This window comes from Mytilus californianus, unplaced genomic scaffold (genome assembly GCF_021869535.1).
Source record: "Mytilus californianus isolate M0D057914Y unplaced genomic scaffold, xbMytCali1.0.p SCAF_19, whole genome shotgun sequence".
NCBI lineage: Eukaryota > Metazoa > Mollusca > Bivalvia > Mytilida > Mytilidae > Mytilus > Mytilus californianus.
In genome coordinates this window covers 654847-669879 of record NW_026262667.1, presented here as the reverse complement: position 1 = coordinate 669879, position 15033 = coordinate 654847, and the positions used below count along the sequence as shown (strand labels likewise).

Genomic DNA, 15033 nt, shown 5'->3' with positions numbered 1-15033 from the left:
CGTGACTTTGCAACATATAGACTCTTATAAATAAGTATCACACAACTCTTTCAAATCCTGTAATCAAAATACCGGGACCCTTCCTCATGTATATCTATGTTGGGGTACATGTATGCTTTTTTTATCAAATGCGACGTAAACCTGAAACTGATTCTGTTTCAAAAATCAGACGCAACTCTACTTTCGTAACTCGTAACTCGCAACTCGACTTTCGTTATATGTAGTTTATGTTTCAGAAAATTAAAAAGTTGCCTGGATTTTGATGTGCATTTTGACTCGCATTTTTGCCCAGTCTGCAGAAGATAGCAAAATAAATGTTTGCTTCGGAAAATAAGGTCTAAGGGAGACAAGCGCGATAGTAACTGGTTTTCACCATGATCTGGGACCAGATTTAACATTACGCATGATAACCGGAAGTGATTGAATGGATTTGGTGGTCAACTATTGTTGGTTGTTATGATCAGGAGACCAAGAATTATTATCATGTAGAAGCACTTCTGTTAGTTTTGCATTACCAAAGACGATAATTCAGGTGAAATACAAACGTATAAAATGGTTTATTAGGATTACTTTGTCGATACTCTCACGTAATTCTGTGTGTCACTGATCAAGAATTTATATAGAATACATTTACACATGTACTTGTTGACGTTGTACATGGGGGATCATAGCCTCATAGCCTATGACATAGGTAGATGCTCTTTAGACTAATGAGGAGAACATGTTTTCTTCTTATGGTATCCAGTTATCCATCAGATTTTTGATGATTACTAACTGTTTTCCTTGAGGTACAAAACATTGTGTCATATTTTTAATTAAATAAGTCAGAAATATCCGCTAGAAACCACATGATGGCACATCAAATATTTGGAATTAATTTTTGGACAACTAGTAAAATTGTCAACTATATTTTAATTTTGGGTTGCAAATAATAAACATTATGTTAGTTTGGTGCAAATCGCGAAACTCAGTTAGAATTGTTTAGTCAACGGAGAAAATGTCTGATGTCACAAGGCAAAAGTTAATGATGTATGATATCAAAAATTATAATTCAAAAAGTTTCATAAAATTGAGAATGGAAATACATTTATTATCTGGTTTGTTCTGGGTTTGTCTTTTCACCACTGAACATCGCCAAACACCACCTTACACCCTAAAAGACCACAAACCCCTTAGGAAAACAATTCCACAATAAAATGGTAAAAAATTTAATCATATTATACAATTATAGCCTTTGTGTGAGGTTGATACAAGGATATATTGACCTTAAAGAAGTATATAGACTGAGGACGAAGTCCCAGGTCGATATACTTCTTTGGATCGATATATCCTGTATTGACCTCATACAAAGGCTATAATTGTTATATTATTAATTTCCGACGATATTTGTATCAAAATCGTCAGTGTTATAAATTCGATCATTTGATTTTGTTGGAATTTTTTCAAGTCACAAATTATATCGGTTTTTAGATATTCTAAAAATAACCGTGCAATATGCTTTTTGCTATTCGCCGTTTTCTATCTACCTTCGGAAATATAGTTTAACATGTGACTATCCCTGAACAAATCAAATTAGTTAAAATATACGAATTAATAATATCATTTTATATCTTTTTTTGTGCATTATGCATTGTAGTTGAGAATCAAAAATAAACTTTCCGTATTCAGTAACATATTTTTTTCCTGGTTTGCAATTGGATATATATATCATTTTATATCATCTTAATTTCTTTACTTTACAAATAAAAGAAACAAATTATTCAAATTAGTGAAAAGACATTTTATTAGTCCCCTACTGATGAAGTTGAAAGGGACTTTAGGTTTGCTCTCCGTCCGTCTGTCTGTCCATCTGTCAGTCCGGCAAATCAGCTTTCCACACTTTTTTTCTTCGTTCTTGAAGATATTGATGTGATATGTGGTGTATAGTTTTATCATGACAAGTTATAGATCAAGTTTGAATTTTGTTCCGGTCTGATGATTTACTCCAGAGTTTTGGACCATAACTCTGGACCATTTCTAATGTTAGAGTACTATGTTAAACCATATCTCTGTACAAAGGGAGATAACTCATTTTTTATAAGACATTCTTTGTTAAATTATTTGAAGAATTTTTTGGCAGGTTTGTTTGTTATTTAGTATAAACTTATTTTCTGAATGCTATATATATATAAAAAAAAATTATGAAGAGAAATCCTTTAATTAGATAATAATCTATTTCTATTAATGTATATATTTCAATACATTACATTGTGTAGATAAAAGTTGTTGACATTTTATAGATAAGTTACAAATCTATATTAGTTTGTGACAAATGAAAGATAAAATATTTGGAACTATTAATTATATTTGATTATAATTTGAAAATAGATATACACTCAGTGTTCTCCACAGGCCCTTAAAGGACCGCGGGCCCGCGATGTATAATTTTTCACCGTGGTGGTATCGTTCTTACCGCGATGTATAATTTTTCTCTGTGGTGCTAAAATTTTCAGTTAAAAAATCGTAAATCGGTAAAGTTTTAAACGATTTGTTAAATCTTTTCCGTGCGGTATAAAATTCCAGGTGAAATTTGACCAGTTCAAACCAGTTCAACACATATTGTTTACACCACGTGATTGATTTACCTTTATGAGGTTAACCTTTGTTGATTGGATTTAACCGATGTAATTAACACTTTTTACATGATTCTTTTGTGTTTTAATTTAGAGATCATAACTTTATGATCAAAGATAACTATTTTAAGGCTTCACTCACCACCTGACAAGTCGGCAAATACTTTGTACACAAACCGTGTTGACCCGATAGTTGTACACACGGCGGTACATATTTTGTACATTATAAAGTTAGCTCAATACTTATTATATAGTTTTATATGTCTCTGATTAAACCATGGCCAAATTTATCTTTAATTATGACATAGTTATTGCATGCTATTCCGGTTTCAAACTGTCAACAAGTAATTCAAAGGAGAAGGATCACATGACCCAGTTAGTTCACGTAGAATATTCAAGATTATTTACAATTAACTGCAATCTATTCTATTTTATAAATAAAATGCATGACTGTACCTTAAAACTGGATATATATATCCATATGATCATTAATGAATAACAGAAGTGATCTTGCAATTTTAATCCATAAGCACATGTTAAATCTATTTATATCTACTTCCTGTCATTTAGGCGGGAAAATAGGGAGACTTTGTTGTTGACATTGAATATGTTACTTATAGATCTATAGACCTAAGATAAATTTATAGATTTAGCAATTCTTTTGAAATGGATCATGACAAATAAAGATTTGGATTTCAGTGCAGTATTAAGTCTGTATCTATATATGTTTGATTATCACCAAAGACAAGAAAGGCTAATATTTACATGTTCATGAAATCTATGGCAAAATGTTTTAAAATTTATGAAAAATTTCTTTTTATTAAAATTTAAGATAGAAACTGGTTCAGATTATTACACAATTTTGTTTCTTATTAATTTTATATCTCCTTATGACAGGAATCCTTTCACATACAACAACTTTCTTTCTAGAAACTAGAAAGGTTTTTTAAATTGAACATTTTTGTTCTCTTTTGAATCTGGGAACAGTATATCTAACAATATACATGATATATATGTTCCTGTTTGAATGATATTTTATTTTTATTGATCATGGATTTTATAAAAGATTTATTTACTTTAAATTTAGATGAATATTATGTAATGAATCATGTTTTATTTATTTTAAAAAAATATTAAAAGTATACAAACTGTTTATTGATCTTTTTAACCAATAATATTCTGACATAACACAGTACCACAGTATTAAAACTAAACAAGAGACATAAAAACTGCAGTAACTAGAAATATAGCGACGCCACGCGACACAACTGATTGTATGAATCATTTCACCAAGCTGTTCACACGCGTTACCCTGGTGCTATCCAAAAATCCTGGGGAGAACACTGACACTGTATTATATAATTACATGATATCTAATTTTAGAGAACTATTAATCATATCTAATGTTTTTTTCATCATGCTTATAAGATATTGATTGATAATTGGTATATAGTTTTATCATGACAAGTTACAGATCAAGTTCAAATTTTTGTTTCGGTCTAATGATTTTTTGCAGAGTTATGGTCCTTGGACTTGAAAAAATCACTCATATAATCAGTTTTCCACACTGTTTTTAGTCATGCTTGAAGATATTGACATGATATTTACTTTTTGTTTACACCATGACAAGTTATAGAACAAGTTAGCATTTTGTTCCAGTATAATGAAATTTTACCCGGTAGGGGACTATGTGTTGCCATGCAATACTCTCAGAATGCTTGTTTAATGAGAGATTATCACAAAAATTATATGTAAAAATATGTAAGACTGAAAGTGTACTGTTCTGACAACAGCCCTTGTATGACCAGAAAACTTCTTTTTTGGTTCTCTGGTTATCACTTCTTATTAATATGTTTATTTATGTATAAAATTATTCGTCCTTGTTCAAAAGGTTTGTCAAATATATAAATAAAAATGAAAACAGTATGTTTACATATGTTAGATGGTATACATGGTACATGTATATGAATGTGTTCGGTGGTGTTCAGTGGTGAACCTACTGGTTTGTTCCCTTTGATAATTAAGTCTCCCAAATGAAGTTTGAGAAGACTTATTGTTTTTGCTCAGTTATTATTATTATTATTATTATTCTTCTTCATCTTCCTCTTCCTCTTCATCTTCCGCCGCTTTTAAATTTGAACTTGTCCGCACCTGTTCTCCAAAACCGCTTGTCAGATTAACTTAGGGTTTCACAATATGTTAGACAAACATGTCTAGTGGTGCAATCAGGGTTTTGTTTGTGCAATGGGGTTTATAAAGGGGTACTTTGAGGGGCAAAAAGAAAAGAGGGTTTTACTATAGAACCCTATGGGATTTTATTTTTAAAAATTTTCAAATGATTATAAATTGAAAACCGTTTGTGATAGACACAATCTTTTTATTTGAAAATGTTCTAAATAATAAAACCCATTAAATGAAATACAGGGTTAGTCCCCAGGGGTCATCACCACCCCCAGGCCCCTGCCATTTAAGAAAGTTCTAATACCTTGTAAGTGATCAAGATCCCCACCCCTAAACCATATATATTCTGGTTTGTCATGCTAAGATGGTTTGAATGATAGACAGGGTTAGTCCCCAGGGGTCATCCCGACCCCCTGCCATTTGAGAAAGTTCTAATATCTTGTAAATGGTCGAGATCCCCACCCCTAAACCATATATATTCTGGTTTGTCATGATAAAGCACATGAAATGAAATACAGGGTTAGTCCCCAGGGGTCACCCCCACCCCATGCCATTTAAGAAAGTTCTAGTATCTTGTAAGTGGTCAAGATCCCCACCCCTAAACCATATTTATTCTGGTTTGTCATGCTAAGATGGTTTGAATGATACACAGGGTTAGTCCCCAGGGGTCATCCCGACCCCCTGTCATTTGAGAAAGTTCTAATATCTTGTAAATGGTCGAGATCCCCACCCCTAAACCATATATATTCTGGTTTGTCATGATACAGCACATGAAATGAAATACAGGGTTAGTCCCCAGGGGTCACCCCCACCCCATGCCATTTAAGAAAGTTCTAATATCTTGTAAGTGGTCAAGATCCCCACCCCTAAACCATATATATTCTGGTTTGTCATGCTAAGATGGTTTGAATGATATACAGGGTTAGTCCCCAGGGGTCATCCCGACCCCCTGCCATTTGAGAAAGTTCTAATATCTTGTAAATGGTCAAGATCCCCACCCCTAAACCATATATATTCTGGTTTGTCATGCCAAGATAATTTGAATGATATACAGGGTTAGTCCCCAGGCATCACTAATGCATATAACTTTACTGGACCAAACCAATTTTCACTGGACTTTGCCCAATGTCAGGCGACCCTGGGAATTACGAATTATGGAAGCTTCGTTTGGGAGACTTCGTAACAGCATCCTGTTACAATCATTTCTTGTTAATCTTGATGTTGCAAATTTGTATTGTGACGAAGGGTCTTTCTGTAAGCTTAAAACCACTTGAAGCAATGTTAGAACTAAATACTGCATCAGGTGAATAAATGTGTTATTAATTTGATTAAATTGTCATTTTAAGTACTGTAAGGCTTCTCTTATACATGTAAGAGTCATTTCCACATGTATATAGCTAGATTGGGCTTAATTAAATACATATACATTAGCCTGATTCAGATAAAATAAAGAATTTTAAGTTTCTACCGACTTATTTGGAATGCTGTCTAAATATTTTCAGTCATTATAAGAAACAAATTATTTCTGTGTAAAATTTTGAACCTTTATCATGATTTTTTTATAGAACACATGTAAAATAGAAAAAAAATATTGCATATTTATAATCTGCAGTACTTCCTCTTAAGGCTCATTATTGTCTGCTAAGTTTCAAATTGCACTTTTCAGAACTGATAATCAGAAGAAAACTTCAGGAAGTTTTATGCTTCATTAATTTATGAAAAATCCGGGAAACTTGCATACAAGATCTTCAAAATTGTGCATTTTTGTACGGTTAGACAATATTTAAGAGAGGTATTGGATTATTTGTTAAATACATGCATATGTAGTCTTGTGAAGGCCACTTTGCTCAGTTTTCCTGTCCTGCTACTTAAAAACTGACCTCACTGGCAAAGAGGGCTTTATCCTTCAAAGTTGTTTCTGGATCCTTGCTCTCTTCATATTGTTCTCTTCCTTCGGTGTGCTTTATTTGACTATCATCTCAAATATGTGAATTAAGTCAAATACTTGAAATAGTGTTTTTCAATTTTCTGCCAATGCTTATGATGATGGGTTTGTTTAATACATGCATAGCAGAATAAGACTTGTTAATCTGCTAATTTGATATGAATATTGGTCCTGCATATGACTTGACCGAAAAAGCTGACCTGTTACTTTTACATGTACATGGAAGTTCACAAGGTCTATAGAGTGACGACTCACCCTACCAAGATACATACTTCAGACTCGGATGTTCTTGAGTAGGGTTTTAGGGAAGGCACAACAAATCATCAAATTGTTTGTATTTTTTTGTAGGGTAATGTAATGATGATTTGCACTTGCAAACAAATAGTCCCTTGTATAACCTTGATATAACTTGATACAGTCCTTCACTATTCTGAAAATAATGTTTCCAGGACTCATTGGCTCATCATAGTGAGGACCTTACTATCCTTGTTGGGTCCCCATAATCATGATAATCGACAGTTTTAATACTACCCTTGTTGGGTCCCCATAATCATGATAATCGACAGTTTTAATACTACCCTTGTTGGGTCCTCATATAATATGGCATATTCATGATAATTGATGTAGTTTTAATTAAGACATTCAAGTTGTTGATTAGTTTCAACCATCATAGCAAAACATTATTGTACAATTTAGATTTGGTTTGATTCAATGAATTTAATAGACCTAAAATATGATATCAATAATATATTGATTTGTCTTCTAGAACTTTGCTATCAATTTTAATGTTTCTTTGGATTTTCATCAATAATTTTCTACAAGAGATCCGTGATTAAACAAAAGATGTTAGAAAAACAATGATAATCAAGATTTTTAGACATAAAAAATCTCAATATTTTCTCAGATACTTTTAAGTGAAGTTTTATACAATGTCTTTCAATCATTTTCATTTTTAAAAGTTTGAATATTGTCACAATTTATTATCTAAAAAAAAGAATTTTCTGATGATTATAGACACAGTTGAAATTACACAACAGTTATAATTTTAATTTTATGTTTAAATGTCAAATGTTAATAGCCTGATATGTTTGCTTAGATTAGCTTATGACTTATTGATTCTTTTATTTCTATGTGATAGATAGGTATACCTGAAAGCCTGAAACCATAATTCTTAGGTCAGACACAGAGAGCTGTCATTAATATCACACTAGAAATCATATTAAAAACTACTGGTTTTGGTAAACATCATTACATGCATTATATGACTGCAAAATTACTATTTTGCAGTTTAATATGCATTGTACATGTATATTTTTTTCATCCTGCATGTATTCAATCGGTTACATGTTCATACTTTTGGTTGAATGTTTACATGTTGTTGCAAATTAAAAAAAATTATATGATAGGACCCATTATTAGTACTTATCATGGTTGATTTGGAGGAGTTTAACAAACTCACATTAAAAAGTCGGCTACATTTACATGTAGCTAGATATCATGCTAAATTGACCTCAGTCTTTGAACTTGAAATTTTCAAGATAATGATTGAATTTCTCAAATTAGAGAACAAACTTGATGCAAGGATAATGCATCAGGATAATAAAAAAACCTGTGAAAAGTAGGTCTCCCTTGTGACTGGAATGTATTGTGTTTGTTTGTCTTGGCATACTTTGAATTATGGATCATGACAGTAATTATTAATTACACATCAGTATAAATATTTTGCACTGAATATTTCATATTATTGATTTGATTATATTTCCACAGTTGTATAAAAATTGTTTTGAGCCACAATTGACTTGAAAGGATTATTCAATTATAAAATAGGTTGCAATGAAATACCATGTAATATTTCACATGTGACATAAATCTTGTAATTTCACTCCTATGTCATACAACATTGTACAAAGAACAACAGGTGTTTGTCAAGACATTGGAAATGACATTGCAGTAGAACAAATTGGGAAAGCTTTGAAAAGGAAATAGTTTCTTGCATTTTTTTATATTCCAAAATGTATTACTTTTAAGTTAAAAGTCAATACAAACATGGTAATTAAAAGAATAACTGATACCCAGTATACAAATATCCAAAAGATTCAACTTCTCTCTTGCACAACATGCTATTGGTTTTTGTCGAGCCTGCGACTTTTGTCGCAGAAAGCTCTACATAGGGATAGTGATCCGGCGGCGGCGGCGGCGTTAGCTAACTTCTTAAAAGCTTTATATTTTAGAAGGTGGAAGACCTGGATGCTTCATACTTTGTATATGGATGCCTCATGTTATGAAGTTTCCGTCAGTCACATGTCCAATGTCCTTGACCTCATTTTCATGGTTCAGTGACTACTTGAAAAAAAAGTTAAGATTTTTTGTAATGTTAAATTCTCTCTTATTATAAGTAATAGGATAACTATATTTGGTATGTGCGAACCTTGCAAGGTCCTCATGCCTGTCAGACAGTTTTCACTTGACCTTGACCTCATTTCATGGATCAGTGAACAAGGTTAAGTTTTGGTGGTCAAGTCCATATCTCAGATACTATAAGCAATAGGTCTAGTATATTCTGTGTATGGAAGGACTGTAAGGTGTACATGTCCAACTGGCAGGTGTCATCTGACCTTGACCTCATTTTCATGGTTCAGTGGTTATAGTTAAGTTTTTGTGTTTTGGTCTGTTTTTCTTATACTGTATGCAATAGGTCTACTATATTTGGTGTATGGAATGATTGTAAGGTGTACGTGTCTAGCTGGCAGGTGTCATCTGACCTTGACCTCATTTTCATGGTTCAGTGGTTATAGTTTAGTTTTTGTGTTTTGGTCCGTTTTTCTTATACTTTATGCAATAGGTCTTCTTTATTTGGTGTATGGAATGATTGTAAGGTGTACATGTCCAACTGGCAGGTGTCATCTGACTTTGACCTCATTTTCATGGTTCAGTGGTCAAAGTTAAGTTTTTGAGTTTTGGTCTTTTTTCTTATACTATATGCAATAAGTCAACTATATTTGGTGTATGGAAATATTCTATGATGTACATGTCAGTCTCGCAGGTTTTTTTTGACCTTGACCTCATTTTTACGGTTCATTGCTCAGTGTTAAGTTTATGTGTTTCAGTCTGTTTTTCTTAAACTATAAGCAATAGGTCAGCTATATTTGTTGTATGGAAGGATTGTAAGCTGTTCATGTCTGCCTGGCATGGTTCATCTGACCTTGACCTCATTTTCACGATTCATTGGTCAATGTTTAGTTTTCTTGGTTAAGTCTGTTTCTTAGAAACTATAAGCAATAGGTCAACTATATTTTATGTATTGAATAATTGTAAGGTGTACATGTATTTCTCGTTTGGTTTATATGACCTTGACTTCATTTTCTTGGATCATGTTAAGTTTATGTAATAGTTGTAGTAAAGCTTTCATTTAGAACTATCCACATAATATAAATGGTTAGTAAAGAAGGCGAGACATTTCAGCGTGTACACTCTTGTATAATATAAATATGAATTGATTTTGGTGTTTATTTTTGTCATATGAATATATTTAAGTACTTAAATAAGTTGGACTATCTTTATTTTATGTATTTCAAATTGTTTTTGTCTAGTCATTTTTGCTAGAAAATAGAATTTTATTCGACATACTTGAATTATACAAAACTTTAATAAAGTTTGCCATAAATTTTTTTATGTCAGAAAGTAAGGTTTTCAAAAAGTATTAGAGGGAAAGAATTTCTTTGAATTAATGACCAACATTTCTGAAGATGAAATTGATGGGATTAAATCCAGATGGGCCTTTTGTATGGAATTTTTTTCTCTCTATTAGAACATGATTTTTTTTACTCATTAAAGTCATATGAAACAAGTTTAAAGAAATTTTAATGTTCAGGAAATTATTGAACCAATGCATGCATATATCATGTATTTACAAAACTAAGTCATGTATGCAAGTTTTTTGCTTATATTTTGGATCTATAACGTATAATTAACAAATAATATTTCATTCAGTGATAGTTGATCGCAAGCTCATTAACTTTCGAGTTTGTTGCCGAAGTTTACCGTATCGTGACATCGATAAACAACACAGAAGCACATGGAGCATGTGAAAAATAGAGAATTGAAAGAGCGTTGTTAATTTTTTTTTATATTTTTCTATGCGTTCCTATGTGGTTAATAAACTTTTCAATAATTGTTGTTAAATGATTTTATGTATTTAATTTTTTGTGTTGCCTTGATGGAGTCAAAAAAGCGAGACATAGGTATGCTGTTTCCGGCGTCAGATACTGCAGCGGCGTCAACAATGTATTAGTTTGTGATTAGGTCTAGTTTATGGTGAACCACAAGTGGTAGGTCAATGATATTTGGTATACAGTTGTATTAGCATTGGCACATCTCATTTCCATGGAGATTATTTGGCCCTGCCCCCTCAGTCATGGTCTATTGACTTTGAAGCTTTTGCTTAGTTTACATGTATTAGTTTGTGATTAGGTCAGTTTATGAGGAACCACTAGTGTAGGTGAATGATATTTGGTATGCAGTTGTATAAGCATTGGCATATCTCATTTCCATTGAGATTATTTGTCTCCGCCCCCTTAGTCATGGTTTATTGACTTTGAAATAATTGTTGTTAAATGATTTTATGTATTTAATTTTTTGTGTCGCCTTGATGGAGTCAAAAAAGCGAGACATAGGTATGCTGTTTCCAGCGTCAGATACTGCAGCGGCGTCAACAATGTATTAGTTTGTGATTAGGTCTAGTTCATGGTGAACAACTAGTGGTAGGCCAATGTTATTTGGTATTCAGTTGTATAAGCATTAGCACATCTCATTTCCATGGAGAATATTTGGCCCACCCCCTCAGTCATGGTCTATTGACTGAAACTTTTGCTTAGTTTACATGGATTAGTTTGTGATTAGGTCAGTTCATGGGGAACAACTAGTGGTAGGCCAATGTTATTTGGTATTCAGTTGTATAAGCATTAGCACATCTCATTTCCATGGAGAATATTTGGCCCACTCCCTCAGTCATGGTCTATTGACTGAAACTTTTGCTTAGTTTACATGGATTAGTTTGTGATTAGGTCAGTTCATGGGGAACCATTAGTGGTAGGCCAATGATAATTGGTATTCAGTTGTATAAGCATTAGCACATCTCATTTCCATGGAGAATATTTGGCCCACCCCCTCAGTCATGGTCTATTGACTGAAACTTTTGCTTAGTTTACATGGATTAGTTTGTGATTAGATCAGTTTAAGATGATCTGCTAATGTTAAGTCAATGATATTTGGTATGCAAATTTATTGGCATTTGCAAGTATCGTTTCCATGGAGATTATATAGCCCAGCCCCCTCATCATGGTTCAATGACTTTGAAACTTTTACATAGTTTACAAGTTAATGTTTGTGTTTAGGTTTGTTTAAAGGGAACGACTTATAATAAGTCAATGGTATTTAGTATGCAGTTGTATTAGCATTGGCACATCATGGAGATTGTTTAGCCATGTACCTTCAGTCATGGTTCATTGACTTTGAATATTTGCATAACTTACATGTTAAAGTATTGCTATTTTAATTTCAACCTTTGCACTATCAAATTACAAAAAGGTGAGACATATCTCTGTGATAACAGTTTATTCTATAGGAATCAATTATTACTATTTACCTTCCAGTGTAATTTTGTTAAAATTCTGTCATCACGGTTTTCCCTCCCACTTGAGCTGTGCTGTGGCCTAAGTTCTAACGAGAGGTCTCGTAGTTAAGGTCACCGCATACGGAAGAATATCAACGAATTAGTATACAGGAAGACAATAATTCAATAGCAGTACATTTCTGAAGATTTTTATAAGATAACGGATTTTCTTTCACAAGAAAGTCCATGTACACTTGTTTTATAATACAACTAATTAGCCATTCAAGTACCCCGGTATATAAAACATATTCAACTTTTTTTTTTTAATTTGAAGTTTCATATGACTTTAACTAGACAATAAAAATGTGGCTAACATTAGAAGTTTGGGAGAGAAAGACCGACATAGATGTAAAAAGGTAAAAGTCATATCTATTTACTGATCTGCAAGGCAAATTTTACTTATTACATCAAAGGTCAGATTCTGAGCTGCTTCTTTTAGACCAAATTTTTTGAAAGATTTGGTTCCTTTGGCATGTTTGGAATTGATTTTTTTGAAGAATTTACATAATATAGCCTTGCGTTATATTTAACCTGTAGATTCATTACATGTACCTGCAAATAAGAGTTGTGTGCAGTTGTATTTTAACCTGTTAACATGGTTAAGTGGTATAAATAGATTTTGCAAATAATAAATATATTGTATGATTTTGAAAAAAATGCATTATTCTGCTGCTGATGCATAATAGATCTTATGTTTTTGGAGTTATTCTTTTGAATTGATCCATGAAGTAAACAAAAAGTTTTATTAGACAATTTTTGCTATAAATTACCAGTCTAACATTTTTAGATAGATGGAAAAAACCTTTTAGTAAACTTTACTCCAGTTAACATGGTTAAGGTTTTAATGGACAATTAATTATCAATCTTGTCTCATCAAACAGATGAAATACCTGTACCAGAATTAATAAATCATCTTTCAGAATGACTTATTTTCATGATTTTGATTGGTTGTTCATAATACATGTAATATATTGGAAAACAAAACTTTATCGTTCTTTAAGTATTCCTAACCTTTCAGACCTAATTCTTAACAATAAAAAATCCATAATCCTAAGTAAATGATGATATTGAATATCTACAACTTTCAGTAAATTACATGTGTTGTTAATTTCATTGTATCGATGACAAAGCTTACCTTTATACAAACTGTTATAACCACGATAATGGCCTGATCAGACTCACAAATTACAAAACATTATCACGTAGAATTAACCAAGTATATTTGTTTTTGTAAAACAGATCTCAGTGTTAGACATTTTGTTTGATCATCATGAATACTGAGAAGCAAGATAGGATTACCTAGCGGTATATTTTATACACCTACAATTCAAATTTTCAAATGAACTACATTATAATCATTATAGGTATGAATCAGGAAATGGACATAGAATTATACATGATATAGCTTTATTTTGATATTTACTGAGAATGTGCTTTTGTTTTAAGAGTGATGAGACAACTTTATTTTCTTTTTTTCAGATGATATGTCTGAACTACAAGCGATCTTAGAGTTTCTGGTTGAATTCCATAAATTTTACAATGTGGATCTGTTTCAGAGAGGGTAAGTCATCTAATTTGTTTTCTTGTCCTAACTGTAAAGAATGTTTGTGTATGACAACATATTGGACTTACACATGATACTTTATTTTTGTTTATTGTATTTGTCAAAGAAATTGGACAAATTATAATTTCAGTATTTGTACGTGCAAGTCTTTTGAAAGAAAAATGCATTTTATACTCTAAATGATTGGTGCAGGGTAAAAAAAATAATCTATGTATATATATACATGATTTATATTTCGGAAAGATTTTTTTTTTATGAAAATAAATGGAAATGTGTTATGCTATTAAAACATTTATCAGAGGTATATATGTACCTGTTATAACAAGCTGTATGTGAAAAGAAATTGTTATTTATAGAGAAAATCTTGTAAAAGTTGTAAGGGATTTTAGATTTGTTCTGATTTATCTGTAATTTCAACATGTGTTGAGATAACAGTTATTGGTAAACTTTCCTTCTTACTTCTCAACTGAAATTCTGATGAAAAATATCAACATTGGTAAAATATTATACTGGGTATAAAGCCATAAAAAATAAAAAATCCATAGTTTTGTCATATCAGATTACATAAATGGTGTGTTGTCATAGTTGTAAGGCCAAAAGGAAGAAAAATGTTTCCAGTCACCTGACAATGCAATATGATTAAATACAGATCCTGTGTTTAAGCTTTGCTCACAAGGATCTCACAACACTCATTCTACTTTCTGTTTTAAAGATATATAGGGATCCTCAGGTTTTGTCGATAAAATGAAGACCTTTAAAAATTTGAGGGCTGAAATTTCATTGGCTGATGTAATAATTACCACAACAGAAAGTAAAATGGAGTGTTGTCAGATCCTTGTAAGCAAAGCTTGGATTCATGATCTGTATTTAAACAGATTGCTGATAATGCCTCATTTTTTTTTTACCCCATTCTCATTGTTTTGCCTTGCTGATCATAAAAATAATGATGCTTTCAATTCTGACCTTCTCAAACTAGATTTTGGTCTGTAAAAAATCATTTTTTTTACATGATGATAACTATTACCAATATCATTATCAACAGAGAAACATGTACATTAAA

At 31.9% G+C, this 15033-nt stretch overlaps 1 protein-coding gene across 1 annotated transcript in view; it reads left to right on the top strand.

Moving 5' to 3' along the window:
* The first annotated feature begins 416 nt into the window (after positions 1 to 416).
* The window catches only part of LOC127727024 (protein FAM135A-like), a 57516-nt gene continuing 42899 nt past the window's right edge, over positions 417 to 15033 (top strand). The window contains exons 1-2 of the mRNA XM_052234412.1: positions 417 to 532; positions 13889 to 13970. Coding sequence (XP_052090372.1) covers positions 13894 to 13970 — 77 coding nt within the window. The 5' untranslated portion in view covers positions 417 to 532; positions 13889 to 13893. The remainder of the gene's footprint in view (positions 533 to 13888; positions 13971 to 15033) is intronic.